The 22,005-nt window shown below is 41.0% G+C and overlaps 1 protein-coding gene across 1 annotated transcript in view; it reads right to left on the reverse strand.

Moving 5' to 3' along the window:
* SORL1 (sortilin related receptor 1) overlaps positions 1–22,005 on the reverse strand; it is a 224,599-nt gene that overhangs the window by 13,443 nt on the left and 189,151 nt on the right. Inside the window, exons 33-43 of the mRNA XM_072612918.1 lie at positions 20,577–20,708; positions 19,778–19,904; positions 15,477–15,646; positions 14,301–14,413; positions 13,972–14,076; positions 12,211–12,283; positions 7,764–7,846; positions 6,006–6,102; positions 2,370–2,554; positions 706–825; positions 262–426 (exon numbers count right to left, since the gene is read on the reverse strand). Of these exons, the coding sequence (XP_072469019.1) occupies positions 262–426; positions 706–825; positions 2,370–2,554; positions 6,006–6,102; positions 7,764–7,846; positions 12,211–12,283; positions 13,972–14,076; positions 14,301–14,413; positions 15,477–15,646; positions 19,778–19,904; positions 20,577–20,708 (1,370 nt within the window). The remainder of the gene's footprint in view (positions 1–261; positions 427–705; positions 826–2,369; positions 2,555–6,005; positions 6,103–7,763; positions 7,847–12,210; positions 12,284–13,971; positions 14,077–14,300; positions 14,414–15,476; positions 15,647–19,777; positions 19,905–20,576; positions 20,709–22,005) is intronic.

A 22,005-nucleotide genomic window follows, 5' to 3' on the forward strand; every position in this document is an offset into this window, starting at 1 on the left:
AAGAAACCGCAGAAATTTGAACCAAAGCTAAAGAACAGTTTGGGGGGCTAAAACTCAGATGGGAATCAGATGCCTTGTTGCATGTATGTCCTATCAGGGAAGCACCGCAACCTCTTACTGTTTTAGCATGGGTTTCAGGGAAAAGGGATGCACTGCTGAGCTGTCAACCACAGTCTTGGCACAGATATCCTTTCCTCTGTATCCCCAACCACTCTAGAGCCCTCTGGGGCCACAAGGCAGGTAGGCAGCTGGCCAGTTTACCATATCCTGGTCAGGAGAGTCATATGGTGATTCCCATTTGATGACAGCTGAAGTCTTGCCAATGTCCACTACATGAAGGTGTCGAGGAGGGAGCCTGTTGTCTGGGATCATCTTCACCACAATGTAGTCAGAAGGTGGGCCTTGGTATGGGGCTATCACCCGAACCTGGAGATAATCACACCCACCCCAAATGCAACATGATCACAAATGTTGTTACTCTGTGCCCTCTGATAAGATCAATGGATATCACAGAAAAAGGCAAAAAGAGGTTCTATATCCCAGAGGGAGCAGCAAAGGCTATCTCCCCAGGATCCAGATTGGCAAACAGAGGGTAATTTGTTGGGAGGTCACAAAGCTACACAGGTCTCTGGGTCAGGGGCTAATCAATTCAGCCACTTAGCTGCCCTTTAAAAGAAGGAAGTTGTGAGTCAAAGAGAATCATACCAGAAATAAGTACTGTTCATCTCGGTTGACAATGACTGTGCTATTGTGGAATGAGGTAGTCAGGTTCTTTGGGTTTCGGTAGAGGTCAAGAAAGGATGTGGCATAGAAAACCCCATACACCTGGTAGAAGCCAGAGAACGAGACAGGTGATTAGTTCAACATATTAAGGAGCAGGCTCCTTTTCCTCATATACTGTGTTTAGAAATCTGGAAACCAAATGATCCAGAATTAACCCAAGTCAATGGGTCCATTAACCCCTAATAAGATTGCCACATAGTCTTAAAAATTTTTTTTAATTTCCCCCCAGTTACATATAAAAACAATTTTTAACATTTGTTTCTTTTTAAAAATTTTTAGTTACAAATTCTATCCCTCTCCCCCATCTCTGACATGACAGGCAATCTGATATATATTATACATGTGCAACCATGTAAAACATATTACCACATTAGTCATTTTGAGGAAGAAAGGAAGGAAGTGAAGGAAGCAAAAGGAGGGAAGGGAAGGGAGGAAGGGAAGGGAGGGAGGAAGAAAGGGAAGAAGGAAGGAGGAAGGGAGGGAGGGAGGAAGGGACGAAGGAGGGAAGGGAGGAAGGAAGGGAGGAAGAAAGGGAAGAAGGAAGGAGGAAGGGAGGGAGGGAGGAAGGGACGAAGGAGGGAAGGGAGGAAGGAAGGGAAGGGGGAAGGAGGAAGGGAGGGAGGGAAGAGGGAAGGGAGAAAGGAAGGAAGGAAAAATAGTATGCTTCAGCCTATATTCAGACATCATGAGTCCTTCCTCTGAGGTGGATAGCATTTTTCATTATGAGTTCTTTGGGATTGTCTTGCATCACTTTATGGCTGAGAACAGCTGAGTCATCGAAGGTGCTCATCATACAATGTTGCTGTCACTATGTACAATGTTCCCTGGGTTCTGCTCACTTCACTCTGTTATCAGTTCAGGTACATCTTTCCAGGTTTCTCACAAACATTTTTTCATTCATTCATTCTCATCTCCCAGAGGAGGCAAGAGACGAAAAGGGAGTAATTTTCCCATTTACTGCGGAGGCACAGAGAGAGACGAGGCTACGTGTCCCAGCTCCCACAGCCCTGGTGTGGATCTTAGAACTCAGGTTCTGGTTCTTGACCCTGCTGTTTCCTGTCAGCTGGTAAGTTGAAGGTCCTTTGAATATGGCAAGTGGATATTAGCACACAATTTTCTCCAAAGGTAAATGGAAAGGAGGCACAGAGACCATTCTAGCTTTCTGTACCATTGAGAAAAGTGCTTTCTACTTCATTGCAGTACTTAATATTGCTGGCAGATTCCAGAAAGTGCCCACAGTACGAGATAAAATCCTAAGAAGGCTCTTCAACATTCTAGCACACAGGATCTAATATGACACCACTCTACGGAAGCTTTTCACTCATGTTCACAGGGTTGAAACCCAGGCCATGGTATGATAAGGCATCCTGGGAAAGTGTAAAAACTTAACACTTTCTGGGAGAGAGAAGGCAATGCTATTCCAAAGGGTCATGCACCAAATAGCCTAAAGAAAAATCTCTCTTCTTTAACTGATTCAGAGGTGGTACAACAGCAGTAGTTTGAAGCCCCCCAAATTCTGCCCACTGACTTTGAGGGGACAGGAGTGAACCCAGTCAGTGTCTGTGAAGCTTCTCTCACTAACTCACCACATTCCTTGGTCCAGTCCAGGTGCACTCTACTGAGGTCTGATTGACAGCTTTGGCTTTGAGGCTAGGAGAGGGTGGACGAGTACCTCTGGTCATCACATGCTCAAAAGCCAGAGGACTGTCACCCAGGTCTGTCTTGGCCCAGGCAGAAATCTCATAGGAGGTGTGGGCAGTTAGATTGTTCACTAGGGAGAACGCAGACAAAGAAAATTAGATTATAATTTGTATCTTGATATATAGACTCCCTTTAACAGTTATAGCTAACATCCTGTGAGATTTTCATCAGGTTATACAGCCAACCTTATCTCTGAGAACACCTGATTCTTTACAGTAGTATTAAGATACTCTTCAGAAGCAACATGATAGAAAGGCCAGAAGACCTCAGAATCAGGTAGTTTTGTGTTCAAATCCTATTCTGATATTCATTAGCTTAATGACTGGGTAATCAATTAACCTCTTTGTGTTTCAGCCAATTCCATGAAACCCAACTACAAAGAAAACCCTAACAGGTGGGTTTCATCAACACCCTTACAGGGAGTGCTCACTCTGATGATATCATATATTCCTGGAAGTAACAATGGGGAACAGGCTAGGAATAAGATTTTTCCTAGGGCTCTTACTCTGATCCCTTTCTTTTTAACTTAGACTTGGTAAGGGAAAATAAGACCCAAGTTCAGATGATAACAGCGGAGTTTTCCTCATTTGTTCACATACTACACCACCATTTATTAAGTGCCTGCGTGCAAAGCACTGTGCCAGGCTTTGGGGAGATATACTACTAATAATGAAATCACAGTCTCTGCCATCAAGAAGAGTGAAGTAAGATTAATCACTGCTTTTCAGATTCTTATTTCCCTAGACATTTTGTATTATCATAGTTTTCTTTCCCCAGTTGATAAGTGGTCAAAGGATAAGAGCAGATAGTTCTTAGGAAGAAATCCAAGCTAACAAAGCTAATGATAGCTATAGGAAAAATACTCCAAATCACTAATAACTGGTGAAATGCAAATTAAAGTAACTCTGAAGTTTTCCCTCATGTGTTAGCAAATATGACAAAAAAGGAAAATGACTAATGAAGGGCTGTGGGAAAATGGGCACATAAATGTTCTGCTGGAACTTCTAGGCATTCTGGAAAGCAATTTGGAAGTAACTCCGAAGAATCAATAAACTGTATACTCTTTGATCCAGTGATTCTACTACTAGGTATATTCCTTAAAGAGATAAAAAATAGGAAAAGGACCCATATATACAAAAAATACTTACTGAAACTCTTTTTGTAACATGGCAAAAAACTGGAAACTAAAGGAATGCCCATCAATTGGGAAATAGCTGAACAAATCATGGTAACATAATAGAATAAGAAAGGACGAAAGGATTCAGAAGAACCTGGGGGGACTTCAATGAAATGATTCAGAGTGAAGTGAACAGAAGCAAAACAGTTTATATAATAACAACACTGGAAAGATAAATAGCTTTGAAAGGCTTGAGCACTCTGCTCAGTACAATGATCAGCCAATCACAATTAGAAAGGATGAATGATGATCCGCTTACTGACAGAGAGCAAGGTGGGAACTGACAATCCCATTATAGCGTATTTTAGTCTTCCCTGGTCAAAATGAAGAACAAGATAGTTTGAGAGAGGGTAAGTAGGGAAATCTGTTTCCTTGACTATACATATTTATTATAATAATTTTATTTTTCTTTCTTTTTAAATGAGGGGAAGTCCAGAGATAAAATACATTTTTGTTAATTAAAATAAATAGAACCACAGGAATTTAGAATTAAAAGTAATAGTAGATGTCATCTAATTTAACCCCATATCATACCCTACATCCCTAAGACATGGCTAGCCAACCTCTATCTGAAGCCATCCAGTGATGGGAGCTCACTACCTCCCTGAGTCAGCCCTTTATAATTTCAGCTGAAATTACTGAACATTTTCTTCCAGGGCCACACAAAACAAATCTAATCCTTCTTTCTAGTAAGTTTTTCCAAAACTTGAAGATAAGTGTCATTTATCATCCAACTCTTCTCTAGGATGAACATTCCTAATTATTTCAGCAATCCTCTTAAGGAAGAGTTACTAGTCTCATCATTTTGGCCTCCCTCATATGGACATGGGCTCATCAATCTCTAGGCTAAAAATGTGGTGATGAACACAACAGTAGAGATATAGTCTGACCAGGGATTATATACCTTTTATACCTTAATGGGATTATCAATTCTCTCATTCTAAATACTATGTGTCTATTCAGCCTAAAATTGCATTACCCATATTATCCCAGGATCTGGGGCAGGAGTTGTGGGTAAAGAGATGAACAGAGTCTAGAGAAATGGGGAGGAATTAGGACCATAAATGCTGGGAACACTGCAATGATCTGAATGTCTCAGTTACCAACTGTAGGAAAGACATTCACAGCGATTGGCTCTTTATTTCCCTCTTCCTAATCCTGCTACTGAAGTGCCTACCCTGTACCTGGAATAGAACAGGTTGGGAGAAAGGGGACCAACCATCCTCAGCAGCATCTTGTTAAAACAGGAGAGGAAACAGGACACTAAAATCCTTAGCAGTGGCATCTAAGAAAGAAAGGCACTTCCAACTGTCACCATCCCAACTGACCATTAGAATGACCAGGCTGGAAAACTGTAAAGGGATTGGGAAGGAGCTATATCTCTTGGAAACAAGGGCAGAGTGACCCAGACAAAAGCACAGTCCAGAGCAGTAGCAACTTCTATACTGTTGGAGGCTTACTACTTGTTTAGGGTCCTTTGGACTGGATGACCTTTAAGATCCTGTTCAATCCTAAGAGTCTATGTTTCTAAGTAACAGCTGCCAAGTAGACACTGAGGAAAGAGTCAAAAAAAAAAAGACACACACACACACACACACACACACACACACACACACACACACCATAAAAAGCAAAATACAACCTCATTACTTTACAGTAAAGGAATAGTTTAAAAAAATTTTAAATAGTTTTGGCACTTGGTTTCCATAATTTGGGAAATTCATTTATGAGACTACATCCTTAGCTAATGACACAAGATAAGAGAGGGATTACTTTGGAGAGCTCTGAAAGAAAGGGGCTCTCCATGTCAGTCCTTCATATTCCAAAGCTGGCCTCCTTTGTAGAAAATTTTATCTTAGGCAAAAAGGAAAGCTTAACTATGATCTGATAGCCTTCTTACTGAATTTTCAGATCAAAAGCTTCATATTTTCAGGAATGAATGAGAGTATCAATACAGATTTTTTATTCCAGAGACAAAAAGTTAATGAGCAAGGAATGCCACTTTGGCTGGTCAATATCATATCTAACCTGGGATCTAATAATCAACTTCAGAGAAAACTTATAGGTAATGGTTTTCTTTTAAGTCTCCAAACTTGTAACAGAAACAGAATCTTAGGTCTATAAGAGACTCTGAGAGGTCATCTGGTCCATCCCTCTGCCTTCAAAGGAGATATGTGTAATGTGCCTAGCACAATGCATGGCACACAGCAGACCTTAGTCAATCCTTCCTTCCTCCCTAGTGAAGGGCATTCACTAACACTGAAACACCTGCATTGCTTGGACATAAATACCTCATCCAACCTTGATCCCACCTATTGCATGTCAATGAGCTGCCACATTTTACCTTTGTATGATGTTATATCTCCATGTAGGAATAAAGTTCTCGATTCTTGTCTGTGACTGTCAAAGGCCCAGAAGAGGTTCACCACGTAGCCATTCACCTGACAGAGGTGAGACAGGGTTATCATGGTGGCTATTCCATGCTTCTCTATGGTACTGTGACTCTTTAATATTGGAGGGATTGAAATAAGCACAACTGAAACCAAGCCAAACCAAAGCTCAGCTATTGCTTCCCTTTTAATGAAATTTCATGCTAATAAATCCATTGATCAAGGTTTATTAAACACCTAACTCTGTGCCAGGCAATGGAGACAGAAAGACAAAGAGAACATATGTATACATGTGCACATTTAGGTATATTCAGAAGAAATACAAGGCAATTTTTTTTTTATTTTAGAATGGGGAGGAAGCCCAAACAACTGGGAAGATCAGGAAAGGCCTCCTGATAATGCACAAAATAAGACCTGAGCTAAGCTTGGAAAATACTAGGGATGCTTAAGAGGCAGAGGTGAAGAGGGAGTGAATTCCACACTAATGGGTTGGGTGGAGGGAGTGGGGACAGCCAGCATCAAAGCATGTCATGCTACAAGGGGGCACTTGATTGTTAAAAGAAAATAAGCAAATGGCCCTAGGGTGAATTTTTGGGGGGGGGCGGCTTTCAGTCTACGAAATTTATGTGTTCCCATGTGGTCTGTAAGCTTTTGTTCCTGTCATCCCTCTTAAAACAAATAAAAATGAAAATCTGGGATACTGCCACAGAGGCTTTGTTACAGGGATAAGAGTTCAAAAGTCATGTAACCATCCAGTCCACTCCCTTGATTTTTACAGGTGAGGAAACTAAGGCCCAGAAGAGGGAGTAACTTCCTCAAGATCACACATCAAAGGCAGTGTCAGGGCTAAGACTAGAATTTAAGTCTCCTTGGTTCCAAGAGTCAATACATTCCAAACAAACAAGAGCCAGAATTACAATGGGTTGCCTTGAGTCTTCCCATCACTGGAGGTGCCTGCCTCTACTCTGTGGGTAGCACCCCATGTCTCATTCGTTCTTATTGGTTTACATTCTCTGAGGAGCCACAAGAGCCCATTCTAACCATCTAAAGGACATTCAAGGGTATGTCTCTGGTTACTTCTTGAGGTCTATATGGAAAGCAAGAAGTAGGGTGAAGAAGGGGTTGAACCATGGAAGAGTCTGTGGGGCTGAGGTGGGAATACAGAGTAGGGAGAGGAGAAGGGAAATACACAGAATCTGTTTTTCCCTGGGAAAGTATGAGAGCCTCTCCCCACAAAGGCTCTTCTTCCACTGTGAGAAACACTGCATTAGCTCGTAGCACCAGGAAATCCAATAAAGCTGAAAATTACAGGGCACACGTTCTCTGTTAACACCAAGTCTTTATTTGCACTGTAGCTGTGAACCATTTAATTACATGGTTTAAAAAAAAAAAAGAAAGCACCAGGCTGAGGCAGGATAATTATACATGAAGATCCAAGTAATTCTTTTGCTTTGGGGTGAGGAATGTTGAAGAGGGGAGGGCAGGGGGAGCTGGGAGAGGTGAAAGGAAGGAAGCCAACCTGGTGAGGATATTACTGCATCACCAGAGTCCTTCATTTCTTCTGATCCAACTGAAACTGTGACATTGGTTCTCATGCTGGGTAAAGTCTATCACTCAAGGCACCTGAGTCAGCTCCTTGGGAATGAGCTGTCTTCCTGCTTTCCACCTACCCTACTTCCCCACCAACTGCTGAAGATGGATTTCGGTATTACCTTAAAATTGCTATCCATTACCAGGGTGAGACTGAGAGAATTTTCACTGTAGCTGTCAATGTGGATATTTGGTGGTGGGATCACTGAAAACAAAAAAGAATTCAAAATGAGAATTGTAAGGAAGAAAAATTAAGACTGCCAGCAACTTCGATGAGCCTTAGTTATTTCCTGTTCTATGGACAAAGTGATCTTTCAGTCTGGGCATGTAGAGGATTTCCTTTGCCTGATTTTGCCCACCTGTCATATCTCACTCAGGTTCAGTCACCTAAGCCACCCTGGGAATTAGTGTGCACTAACTACATGTCATTCTTTTCTTCTTTTCAAAGAGGCCTTTTCCTAGCAATAATTACCTCAGCCCAGTTTCCAAAGGCACTGGGATCACAGTGGGTGTCCTCTCAATGGTGAAACCTCAATTTCTATGATAAAAAGTCACATTTATTGAATACTTTACATTCACAAAGCAGTTCTACATCCCTTTAGGAATCTGTATGCTAAGATGGTGGTGGTAGTTTCGTTTCAGCTGAATCCCATTTTCCATGACCCCATTTGGAGTTTTCTTGATAAAGATACTGGAATATCTTCTCCAGCTCATTTTACCAATGAGGAAACTGAGGCAAAGAGGGTTAAGTGACTTGGCCAGGGTCACACAGCTACTTAAATATCTGAAGCTGACTCCAGGGCCAGTTTGCTCTATCCACTGCACCACCTAGCTGCCCCCTGTGTGCTAAGATAGAAAACTACTACTCTCCATAGAATCCACAGGAACAGGTTCAAATCTCATCTCTGATCTTTACTACCTGTGTGGTTTATGAGTAAATAACAACCTTTGTGGGCCTCAGTTTCCTCATCTATAAAATGAGTGGGTTTGTTCAGATGGCCCCTGATCTATGATGCTTAATTAAGTCATTGGTTCCTTACAATAATTTTATATGGCAGGTGGTGTACATATCATCTCCACGAGGATGAAATTTACTAAGATTTATTTAGTTGAAGAAATTTAGACTCAGGAACTTGCTCAATGTCTCACAGCTAGTGATGGGGCTGAAACCTAAAAATTTTCAGACTACGGGGGTCCAGTGCTCTTTATACTATCCCACGATGACACTCCCATTCTACAACATGGCAAACTGAACCACTAAACAATCTGCCATCCTGGAAACAGCTGAGCATAACTCTCATAGCTAAGAGCCAAGGGGCATGAGAACAGGAAAAATGGTGGATAGCTCTCCACTTGAATGCACAGAGAACACCCTTATCACCATCAACATCTCCAGCTTGGAGACTAGTTGATTCTGAAACCTCTTCACTATGCTTTTCACAAAAAAAAATTTCCTCTAAAAAACACCAACAAGTGGTCATCTAATCTACCCTTTCCTTGCAAAAATTTAATGAGGAAGAACTCAGTACTTCCTGGGACAGTAATCCCATTTTTGGATAACTTTAATTGCTAAGAAGCTTCTCTATACCTCCCCCCGCCTCATAATCAAACCTAAATTTGCTTCTTTGTAGCTTCTATCTATTTCTCAAAATTTTTCCATGGGGTCAAGAAGACCAAGTTCAACCCCTTATCCACATGACAGACCTTCAAATAGACAGCTATTCTGCTGTGCCCTCACTGCATTAAAGGCTGTCAGTTCATTCCTCCTTTCCTTGTATGGCATAAACTTGAGACCTCTGACCATCTTGGCTGCCCTCCTCTGCACACTTCTCCATCTTATTAATGACTAAATTTCAGCTCTGCTACTTATTACATGAGACCTTGGGGAAGTCACTTATCCTATCTAGTCTTCAGTTTCTTTATTTGTATTTATTTGATAAATTAATCTCCAAGGGCCCTTCTGGTTCTAAATCAATTAATAAGTGTTTATTAAATAATACATGCTATATGTGCTGATATGAGTCTATAAATAGCTAAAATGGAAAAATGGGATCTAGGAGAGTCTGGAATTATTTTTGTGGGGAAAAAAAGGTACTCATACTTTAACTAAGAAAAGGAAGAAAGGACATAATTATCACTGACTAGTGACTAAGAATTCCTAGCTATGGTAAAGTCCATGGACCTCTTTTCAGAATAATACTTTTAAATAATTGAAGGAAATGTTTCACTTCAGTTAGAGTTAGTAAAAATAAAGATTCCCTCCCCACCATCCAAGTTCACAGACCCCTTAAAATCTACAGGTGGATAGATATGTTCCTCCATGGATGAAGAACATAGTACTAATGATGCAGGCCAGATTTACCTTTCCTATACCTGCTCCTAAGGAGAGAAGGTCTTTCAGGATCAGTCACAGATCTAGAGCTGAAAGAGATCTCAGAGGCTAAGCCCAAACTCATCATTTTACAAATGGAGAAACCAAGGCTCAAGGAGGTTAAAGTCATCCAGTCATCTTGGTAGTAACCATCATAGATGGGATTTGAACACAGTTCCATAGCTAATGCCCTTTCCATTGAAAAACGATGGTGCCTAAAATAAATGACATCTCCAAGGACCTGGATCTGCCCAGAGACAAATCACATGAACACCACTGTCTTTTTTTAATGTCATTTCTGTTGTTGCTGTTGTTTTGTTTTTTTTTTAAAGAGTGAGTCTCCTTATTTCACCCAAGCTAGAATTCAGAAGCTTTTCACTAAGCCAATCCCTCTACTAACTGGCATAACAGCTTTGACTTGCTCCATTTCTAACCTGTGCTGACCTCATGCCTTGGTAGGGAACCTGGTGATTGCCACTCCTGTGGGTTCACTACATTAATACCAAAATTAGATACCCGATCAGCAGAGACCACTGCAGCTCAAAACTCCTGAGCTCACGAGATCCATCAGCCTCGGCCCCCCCAGTGGCTGGCATGACAAACAAGCTCAATGACATGTCACTTTTTAATGCAATGTAAAGGTGTCTTCTGTGCATGCTATATCTGGTCCGCCTGTGTGCAGCTGGGCTTCAACACCACCATATGAAGTAAGTTTAGTAAATAACATAAATTAGCTTAATAATAACAATGGCTTAGGATTTTAAAATGTGGAGTTGGTTATGTTTTGTCTAAGGAATCTGTAGAGATAATTCTCCCACCGGCTCCTGCAGCAAACCTTTTTATCATGAGTATGGTGAGAATTATGTCTCTAACTTGGTATCTGTTTTCTTTTCTTAAAGAGTGACACATGGTCTGTTAAGGCAAAACGCATTCCGCGTCCAGAGGAAGAACTATGGAAGGCGATCCCAGAATGAAGCAGATCATTTTCTTTTGCATTACGTTTTGGTTTGTTTTATGATTTCTCCCATTCATTTTACTTCTTCTATGCAATATGACTAAGGTGAAAATGTATTTAATAGGAATGTATATATAGAACCTATATAAAATTGTATGCTATCTCTGGGAGGGAGGGCGGAGCCAGGGGGAAGGAAGGGGAAAAAAAATCTAAGTTATATGGAAGTGATTGTAGAACACTGAAAACAAATAAAATAGTAATAAAGAGAGAGGGAGAGAGAGAGAGGGAGAGAGAGAGAGAGAGAGAGAGAGAGAGAGAGAGAGAGAGAGAGAGAGAGAGAGAGAGAGAGAGAGAGGAATAAATTCAATAGGCTTCTTTGAACATCTAGTTCATTATTCTGCCCCACACTTACTAGTATGGAGTTTTGCTTGCCTTACATTTGCATACATTATCGAAACCTATTTTTAATATAAATCAATGCCTCTAGATTTCAGCAGGAGGCTAGGTACCCAAAAGACATTGCCAGAAATATCTTCTCACTGGCCTCACGTTTTGAGGCAGATGCCTCCAATCACAAAAGTATTTCTCATCTGATTTTAAAAGCTGAAGATCCAAAGGTGAGGATGCCAGGTTCTAACGTGACAATAAGGAACTCACCTAGAAAACTTTGCTAGCAAGGACTTTAATTCAGTTTTATTAAGCTCACAGGGTCAAGTGCCAGTGATCTATGACACACACAACAGTGAGCTAAACCTAATGATGACTTCTGGCTTTTAGATATGGACACAATCACCACTAGCACTAACATTATGGGGAGACCATGACAAAGGTTTTTTAAGAGTGGATTTATTTGTGAATTGTAAAATAAAGTAGACAAAATACTCACCATTTCACAAACACATTAAAATTTTATGAACAAGAGTGGTACACTATTGGTCCTGGGTGGCTTAGCTCCAAGCCCGACTAAAGACAAGGGGATATCTATCTATCTATCTGTCTGGATATCTATGGTTCCCTGTGCATCTTTGAATTATATGAAATGCTCCATTTAAAAAAAAAAGAAAAAAATTATCATGAATGAGAAATATACTCAAACCACTGACTCAAAGAAAGTATTTATAAATCATCATGAATAAGCCCAGGAATAAGCCAGAGAGGAGATTCTAATCTGTTTCTTCATCCCTAGGCCCATTTAAAAAGGGTTTCTAGTTTTACCACATCTGTAGGCACTAGGATCATTTACCTTTTCCTTTTATGGTGGTGATGGATTTTGAATCACTCCAGTTTCCTATTCCGCGACTGGTAACCGCAGCGACCTTTTAAAATTAGAAGTGAGTTAGTATGAAATAAGGGCAATACACCAGAAATCAAGGAGGCCTAGTGAGCTACAAGGTTAAGAAGTGAAAGGGTGCTATTCCTCTAAGGGCAGGTAAATGAAATGAGAATAAAGACATAGTGCCCTGTCAGGGGCAGTGAAGGGACTGTCAGAGACATTAGAAAATGGAATCCCACTGACTGGTGTGCCTAAGGTCCTTCTAAAAAGTGTTTATGGGTAGCCAAAAGAAAAAGGCCAAAGAAAAGACTCAGTGTGATGGAGTCATTAGTCTGTGTACAGGGATGATCTCATATTATTAATACTTTGTACAAATATGCCCTCTCTTCTTCAAGGTCATCAAAACACCCAAGTTTATTTACAAATGTAATATGACACAGCTGCCCCTCACCCTGTGGTGGAAGATGAGCAGGGGGAATAACATGGAAAGCACATGAGTCTAGTGGCTAAGAGAACATCCTAGTTAAATTCTGGAAAGAGGTGTAATACAAGTCAACACCGCTGCCCAAGATAAAATCTGATTTTAACTTCTTAGTAGCCTTGTCAGGTCTTCTGCTGGTGCAAATCCCAAGGGTGGGAAAGCTGGACAACTTTCTAGCTTATTCCAAACCAGGTGCTATAATGAATAGGGTATTTTAATTAACATCAGGAAACCTGGGTTCAAATCCCATACCTCAGGTATTTAGTCTCTTTACCCCTATGGGCTTCAGTTTTGTCACCTGAAAAATGAAGAAGTGAACTCAACAGCTTTCCTGGTCTCTTCTGGCTTTAGACCTTTGATCTAGGGTTTTATGACTTTTTTTTTCTGAAGGCTTATGTGTTTCCAGAGAAGACACACTCATACTTTGTTGGAAGAATTAAAAAGTATCCCAATGCCTTGTGGTTATTAAGTTTTCAGGCTCATCCATCCATTACAGTAATTTCCTTAGAGCAGAAAAATGAGAGGTGATTTATTATCAACACAGCCAAATGACTAAGGTCATGGTGTCTCCTCCTGCCACCATGGTGGAAACCAATGCTCTCCCTGGTCCTAATGAAGCTCTGTGAGGGAGGAAAAATGACAGAATGCACCCTTGGCTGCAGTGAAAAGACCATCTGACCGTGCCTCGCTAGAGCTCTACATTCTCCCAATGAGTGTCATAACAGGAGGAGCTAGGATCCGCGTTAGTCCTAAAGGGAAAGGGATAGGAGTGAAGAGGTGGGAGTGGAAAGGTAGGAAAAGCCTAGGACATTCAAATTTCAGGGCCTAGGCTTTCTTACGATTTTGAAGACCGATCTCAAGGATTCTCGCAAGGAAATTAAACCTCTGGGCCATAGGTTGGGTACTTTGTAGGTCACTAATGTGGCTACAATACAGGCAATAGAAAGGTACTCAAAAAATGGTAATAACATTGATAGGTTCTTATATTTTAAAGCAGGAATTAAAGATAAAAATAGCTTGCATTTACATAGATATCACCTCGAGGCTTGCAAAATACATTGCACATATCTCACTTGATCCTCAAAACAGTGCTGTGAGGTAGGTGCTATTGCTGTCCCCATTTTACAGATGAGGCAACAGACTCAGAGAGTCATAAATGTCAGAAGTGGGATGTGAAACTAGTTTTGTTCTCACTCCAAGCCCAGTCTTCTTTCCATTATACCGTGCCACCTCATCATTTATCAACTTACTCTTAGGGTGTATAAAGTGTTGACCAACAAGTTCTTTATTTCGGTGTAGTTACTAGGTGCTCTCTGGGAGGCCCACATCTTGGTACCACTTCTACCATACTCCACCTAAGGTCAGCAGAGAAAGAAAAAAAAAGCATACAGTCAAGAAAAAGATTTTCCAAAGTTATAAAAACTGGCCCATTCTAAATAGGTGGGTACAGGAAAAATGGAAGAATCAAACAATCTCATGAATTGGTAAGAGGGATTCTTGGACATAAAGATCTTCCTTCTGCCCCACCATGCCCAGAAACCCACGGCATAGGAGGGAGGAGTGTGTAGCAGATACTCACAATGTATTCTCGGACAAGTCCATGGGTATTGGCAGGGGGAGCCCAGTGACCCACTATCACACCTTCGAGTTCCTTGTGAAGGGACAACTGGAGGTTCCGAGGAGCATCTGGAACTGGTAAAGAGATGGGTCTGGGTTAAAACCAACTTGTCCATTAGAGAGCTGGAGGGGATTTACTGGCCAGAGTCCACCTGATGCTGCCAGTGTGCATAAAACCCACATAGAAAACTTAGTTGTTGGACAATTTGTCCCAAATTCGGATTACTTAAAATTCACTGTGCCCCTACTACTCAGAATATGCTTTAGAATGAAAACGTCTTAGAGGGTTAAGGACAATGTTTCTTAGACATTATCATGCACAGATGAGCCCCTAAAATACTATAACTAGAATATAAGGAAACTTTTGAAACCAACAAGCCAGAACTCCTATAACTAAGTGAGTTCTGCCCCCTTCAAAACAGTCATCTGTGCATTTATTTTAACAGGGTTGCTTTGCTCAGAACCTCTTCAGAATTCCCCTGTTGCAACTGCCTTGCAAAGGCAGCCCAGAAGCCACAAGAGAAAGCCTATTTTCTTTCTCATCTTGTACTATAAATAATCTGCAGCTTGACCTGTTACCTTATTTCCCTAGGCCTGATTCTAAATAACTTTTGGCTTGTTTCAAAATATCTAACCTATGCCTAGAAGGCAAAAGTGTGCCCTCACTGGGAATATTTAAAGGAATGTGCTGCAGGCTCTCATGGCAATTCCAAATAATGTTCTGTCTGTGTCATTGTAATCCAAGTTGACTGCTCGAGATAGTCCTGTTTTATAATCTTTTGGTTAAAAAAAAAAAGACAATCAAACCCATTTCGTTAGCTATGCAATCCATCAACTCAAGAGTACTAAGCAGAGGGGAACCAGCTGGAGGAACAGAGTGAGGGGCTTGGGGGAAGGGAGAGCAGAAAAGGAAGAAATGCTCAAACAGGGTAATGGTAGTTGCAGCAAGCTAGGAACAAAACATCAGAAAATAAATCAATGATTGAGAGTGGCACAAGACTGATCTACAGCTCACACAGGTCTTCACTAATCAAGGTCAAAGTGAAGGGGGTCAAGGAACCAGCCACATGGCTATCCCTAGAAAGGGGCCTGGGGATCCCTGTGGCCCAGCTGGGGCCAGCCAGCAGACCACACTTACGTCCTTCTGGAGTCCTGAGGGTGATGAAGTCGTTGGTGTTGTGCACTCTGGTCAAACACTGCACTTGCACTTTGACTTGATAGGTGGTGTCAGGCTTCAGGACTTTCAAGATGCTGATGGTTTTATTGCTATTAGTCTCCAACATTTTCCACATGCTCTCACCAACCATCCTGGGGGAGAAAACAAAGGTATTTCAAGCCTTGCAGCAATATGGAGATGAGTAAGAACATATGGCTCCATTTAAAAGTAGCCAGACCAGGCTTTTCATCACAGGACCATCAGAACATCCAATGACAAGGAGGACCTTTTACTCCTCATGGTGGCAACTGATATGTTAGTGAATGAAAGAACCACACAATGGAAAGAAAGATTCCAGAATGAGGAGCCAACACTCCTGGGTTCTGGTCCCAGTTCTGCTGCTAAAAAACTATGTGACTTTAGGTGCAACCACAAAATCTTAGAGTTGAACAAGATCACAAAGCCTGTCTGGAACATGTTGCTGAGCAGGAATGTCCTCTACAATCTCTCTCATAAGTAGTCATCAAGCCTCAAGTCAAGTCAACAAGCATTTATTAAGCACCAACTATGTTCCAGGTACTATCCTTGCTCTCAAGAAGCTCCCAGTCTAATGGCAAAGACAACATGCAAATAAGATATCTATCTTAGTCTATCCTTCTATCATCTATCTTATCTATCAACTATGTATGTATCCCTTTTTTGATCTTCTATCAATTCTATTTATCATTTATTCTACCATCTATGTATCTATCTATCATCTATCCTATGTATCATCTATACACGTAGCTATCATCTGTGTATATATGTATAGTTATCTATATATCTATCATATCTACCTACCTATTGGTGCTATCTATCTCTATTTACCTACCCTACCTACCTATCCATCCATCTATCCTATCTACATACCAATCTGTCCATCTATTCTTTCTATCTACTTATCTCTACCTATCTATCCTATCTATCTCTATTTACCTACCTATCTATCCATCCACCTATTCATTTATTTTCTTCCTTCCTTCCCTCCTTCCTTTCTTCCTAATCAGAAATAATCTCAGAGGGAAGGCACTAAGATTAAGGAGGACCAGGAAAGGCTTCTTCTTAGAGATGGTAAGACTTTTGAATGCTTCTAATTTAAGGAACAATTTGTCCTTCTATTAAGCCTACAGTAGATGCCATTTCTACTCACTGCTCCTTGTTCTGCCCTGTGGGGTCACACAGAACAAGTCTAATCCTCCTTCCACAAGACAGCCCTTCAAATATTTGACAATATTATGCTCTCCCTCAGTCTCTTCTTCTCTAGGCTAAATATCATCAGTTACTTTAGTTGATCCTGATTTGGTAGAACAAGGCCCTTCACCATCCTAGCAGTTCTTTTTCCTGATAATGTCAATCTTAAAATGTGGCACCCAGAGCTGAAGATCACACCCTAGATGTGTTCTGACCAAGAGGGAATGTTCCTATTCCTGGAACTATGCCTCTCTCAATGAAGGCTAAGACTAGATTTATTTTTCTGGCTGCCATATTACATTACAGACTCACATGGAGCATTGCTAAGTTCACTGTTTGAACCAAATGTCTTCACATTTATTCTTCTTAAATCTCACTTTGTTCAATTTAGTTCCATGGTTTAGTCTGTCAAGATCTTTACGGATCCTGTGACCCAATGTGTTAGCTATTACTCTCGCTTCTTTGCCACCTACAAATATGAGAAAGATATCAATTATGTTTTATATACAAGCAACTGATAAAAATGTTAAATAGCATGGAAATAAACAGGCATCCCTGGGTTACCCTGCTGAAGACTTCGTCCAAGTTGGGATCACACTATAAATGATTATTCATTGGGTCTAACCATTCAACCAATTCTAAATTTTGTTGTTCAGCAGTTTTTCAGTCATGTCTGACTCTTTGTGACCCCATTTGGGGTTTTCTTGGCAGAGGTATTGGAGTAGCTTGCCATTCTCTAGCTCATTTCACAGATGAGGAACTGAGGCAAATAAGGTTAAATCACTTGTTCAGGGTCACACAGTTAGTTAAGTGTCAGAGGTCAGATTTGAACTCAGGAAGATGAGTTTTCCTGACTCCAGGCCCCATGCTGTGTCCACTGTGCCACCCAGTCATATTAAAATCTAGCCAGTGTCTTTCCATCTCTTCCACAAGCATAGAGACTGATAAAAACTTTGCTAAAATATATGTAAACTTCAGCTTTGGTACTGACCCAATCAACCAGTCTAGTAACTGTCAAAAGCAGCACCCTGAAGCCCGGAAGAGCTGGGTCTAAGTTCTACCGCTAACACATTCTGGTCATATAACCTTGGGCAAGTCACTTAACTTCTCACTGTCCCAAAGAACTCTTTAACACTATAAGTTTCAAAGACACTGACCTACATTGGTACTCTTTAACAATACAAGTTTCAGGGAAGACAATGACCTGCGCTGGTAGAGAGTTTCCTCATCTGGGAGTACCATCAATGAAATCAAATAGTTTTGACATGATATGTGCCAAACTGACTGTGATGGTGACAACTGCTTCCTTTCCTAGACATTCAGTAACCATCCTTCTGATAATGGCACGCTGTAGCATTTGGCAAGGAATGCAAGTAACATCTGACTTTTTCTAATCCTGAGTTACTACTTCTGTCTCCGTATCCTTTCAAACACCACTGGCAATGACTCAAGAATCCCATCTGCCAGCTTTGTCAGTACCCAAAGATGTAGTTTATCTAGACCTAGTGACTTAAACTCCTCATAGGCTCTCTTACTGATATTTTTTTGTTTTATTTTTTGACTGGCTCTCCCTATCCTGTCCAGGATAAACGTGAAATATTCATTGGTCCAACCCCTGCGATGCTAAGCATGGAGGCTTTGCTCTACTTTGTTTCCAGCTTAAGCCAGTTCACTCCTCTGTATGTAGATGGGTGGAGTCTCTTCTCTGGACTCCTTCCCCAGAGCTCAACATGCTGATGCCAGACTTAATGAAGGCACCCTTCTGGTATAAGTCCTTCTGCTGCTCAGAATTCCCAAACTCAAGCAATCCACTAGCCTCAGCCTTCCTTTGAAGCAGCGACTGCAGGCACGTGCCACTAGGCCTGGCACTTTGAGATTTGCATACTTACCTTCTATTTTGGTACATACTTGGCCCTTAAAAAAGCATAATGGTTGATTAATTGAAAGCCCTTTTGACTAGATTTGCAAGACTCTAACAAATGTACTTTTGAACACCACTGATGGTGGTTCAGCAATCACACTGGTCAGTTCTTTCAGGAACCTGAGATGTGGGTGCTAAGTGGTGCAGTGGATAGAGCACTGGGCCTGGAGTAAGGAAGACATGAGGTCATATCTGGCCTCAAGAACTTTACCAGCTAGGTGACCTTGGGGAAAGTCGTTTAATCTCTGTTTGCCTTAATTTATTCAACTGTAAAATGGTGATAAGGAGAAAGAACCTATTACCTCAGTTAGACCATGGTGACCAGATGATCTCTAAGGTCCCTTCTAGCTCTGAAATTAGCATATACATATATACACACACACGTTTATACACACACATTCATACATACAAATATATAATAATCTTGGGAGTTTTATACTTATTTATAACCATATATTTTAATTATATCCAATACACATACATTATCACATATGCATATTATATCAATTACATACATAATGTATATTATATGTATGTGTATATACATGTGTACGTGTATATATGTGTGTATATACACACATATACATAGAGTTAAAATTCTCAGAGATATAAATATAGACACACTTATCTATGTGTGTGTATGTGTGTATACACACACACGTGTATGTATTTATATATGTATGTGTGTGCATCCTTATTCATTTTCTGAGCAACTATTTATCAAATACCTACTTTGTGCAAGGCAGGGAGACACAAAGCTCTACAGAACACAGACCTTGCTTTTAAAGACCTTACAATCTAATCTGATGGGTAGTTGTCCATTACTAACCTACAGGATCTACACAAGTAAGTACAAATTTATACAAATAACAGTGGTACAAGAGGCACCAGGTAACTCTAAAGGAAAACTTCAGGAGGGTGTACATTTCACCTTGGGAGCTGGGGCCAGGGAAGAGGCAGCACTTGAGTTGGGTCCCAAGAGAAGGGAGGGACTTCAAAAGATAGGAATGGGTGTTGTGGAAATCCAATCCAGGTATGGGAAATGGCATGAACAGAAGCATGGAGACAAAAAAGAGCAGATTATGGAGTTTAGCCTTGTCTGACTGAAATGCATGATGATCCCAGAACTCACCGGTAATAGATATTATACACACAGGATGCTGCTGGCATTTTTTTGGGCCGTGTCCAAGTCAAAGTAACATCACCAGAGAAATCAGCTGTCCACTGAAGATTCTGTACTTTATATACAGTTGTCTCCTCTACAGAGATAAAGGGATTAGCAAGAGACTGGGAGAAAACACTGCCTCATCAAGTCTTGGGTTTGAAGGGCCCTCTAGGTAGGTGGCACAGAATCCCTTACCCAGCTTCTTGACCAAGCTATGTTAAAAGTTATGTTGAAAGGCCCAAGTTCTCTTAAAATCAATCCTGGGCAAGAATTACAGAGCCTCCCTAGCTGCAAATCTTTCAGGAATCCCATATCCCTTATAACCATGATGCACCTCTTTGTACTTTTGCTCGAATCTGTCCTGCTGAAATGTTAGCAGAGGTAACAAAAGCAGAATGGCATTCATTATTGCTTCAATCATGAGCTCACCAAATACTTAATATGTTCTCAAGGAGAAGGCCATGAATCAAGTTGAGGCACAATGCTATTTAAAGCACCCACGGCTGTGTGTTCACAATGAGAAAGAATCACAACTAAAACAAAACCAGGAAGGAGTGGGACCTAGTGATAAGGTAAGGATGGTGTCAGGGCTTCAGAGTTTAGCCTATTCTCATCTTCCTTAAGGGAACTGGAAGAAAGGTTCTGTTTCACCTACAGATTGGAAGAAAAATAAGAAGACTTATAGCTCCTTACAGGGGACCCCTGGTTACCTTGGGAACAAAGGACCAACTGTCTAAACAGGTCAATGAGGAGAAAAGTCGCTTACCAGTACAGCTTCTTTCATCACTGCCATCAGAACAGTCCAGGAAGCCGTCACAGCGCTCTGTCAGGACGATGCAGGCCTCTCCATCCTCACACATGTACCGCCCACTGACACAAGTCAACGTGCTGTGTGTAGCTAGAGAATGACAACAAATGGAATACAATTCAAAAGCTCATAGGGATCACGGTAGAAAGATAGAGGTAATGGATTCCATTAGTTGAGCCTGAAGCTCCAACTCTGTTCATGTCTGTGGTCAGTGTCTGGACTTTATTTCAGTTGAATTAGCTTCACTGAGAGGTATCAGAATTAACCCCCCAAAGGGGGAAGATTCATAGCTCACAGTTCTACATATCGTGAGTTCTTCATTCACACACCATACACACAAAATCTGGAGCTCTCATGCATTCATGTACCAGTATTTTCAACATGAAATGCTTTGGAGAAGACAGACTAAAATACAGCTCAGGGGAGTGCCTCAATCTCTGACTCCACAATTTTGGAGCAATAGTAACAGCAGGAAAGATAACTGCTATTACTGTGGGCAGGCAGGGGGCACCGTGGACAGGAGTCAGGAAGATCTGAGTTCAGATCTGGCCTCAGACACTTACTAAGCACGTAACCCTGAGCAAATCACTTAACCTTTTGTCAGCCTTAGATCCCTCATCTGCAAAGTGGAGATAATAACAGCACCCATTTCCTGGGGTTGTTTTGAGGATCAAATGAGATAACTTGCACATAACAATCACCATATACAGCTAGTTATCATCATCATTACTGGTACACATACCATATAATTTTTCAAAATTTTCAAAATATTTTCACATAAAATGAGATAATGTATGTAGAGAGATTTGGAAAATTTTAAAAGCCATACAAATATATTCTCTCTGCTTTTACTGTAAAATTAAATCAAGAAAATGTCTCAATAAAATATAAAAGCTCTCAAAATCAAAATCTGACTATGGAACTACAGTTCATCCTGAGGAAGAAGGAAAGTCAGTGTTGTTACACAGGCAGCTCTCTGATGAGCACAGATTTTAAAAGGGCATGTACAAAGGATAGAAGAGACTGCATATCAACTAGGGTGAAGAAAAATACCCTGGACTTGAGAATGGGGGGTGGGTGATCATTAAGGTCTCTTGTAGCTTTCAATGCCTTCACTTCTCTGAAAGAGATAAAGGGAGAGTATCACTTCTATTAGGAAGGAAGGTAGGAAGGAAGGAAGGAAGGAAGGAAGGAAGGAAGGAAGGAAGGAAGGAAGGAAGGAAGGAAGGAAGGAAGGAAGGAAGGGAGGGAAGGAGGGAGGAGGGAGGGAGGGATGAAGGGAGGGAGGGAGATGACAGAACAATAGATAATGAGAAAGAGATAGAGAGGCATTCAGAGAAACAAAAGTGCTAGACTGGGGCAGTGGAAAAGAAAAAGAAGTCTGGAG

The sequence above is a fragment of the Notamacropus eugenii genome, chromosome 5, assembly GCF_028372415.1.
Source record: "Notamacropus eugenii isolate mMacEug1 chromosome 5, mMacEug1.pri_v2, whole genome shotgun sequence".
Lineage (NCBI taxonomy): Eukaryota > Metazoa > Chordata > Mammalia > Diprotodontia > Macropodidae > Notamacropus > Notamacropus eugenii.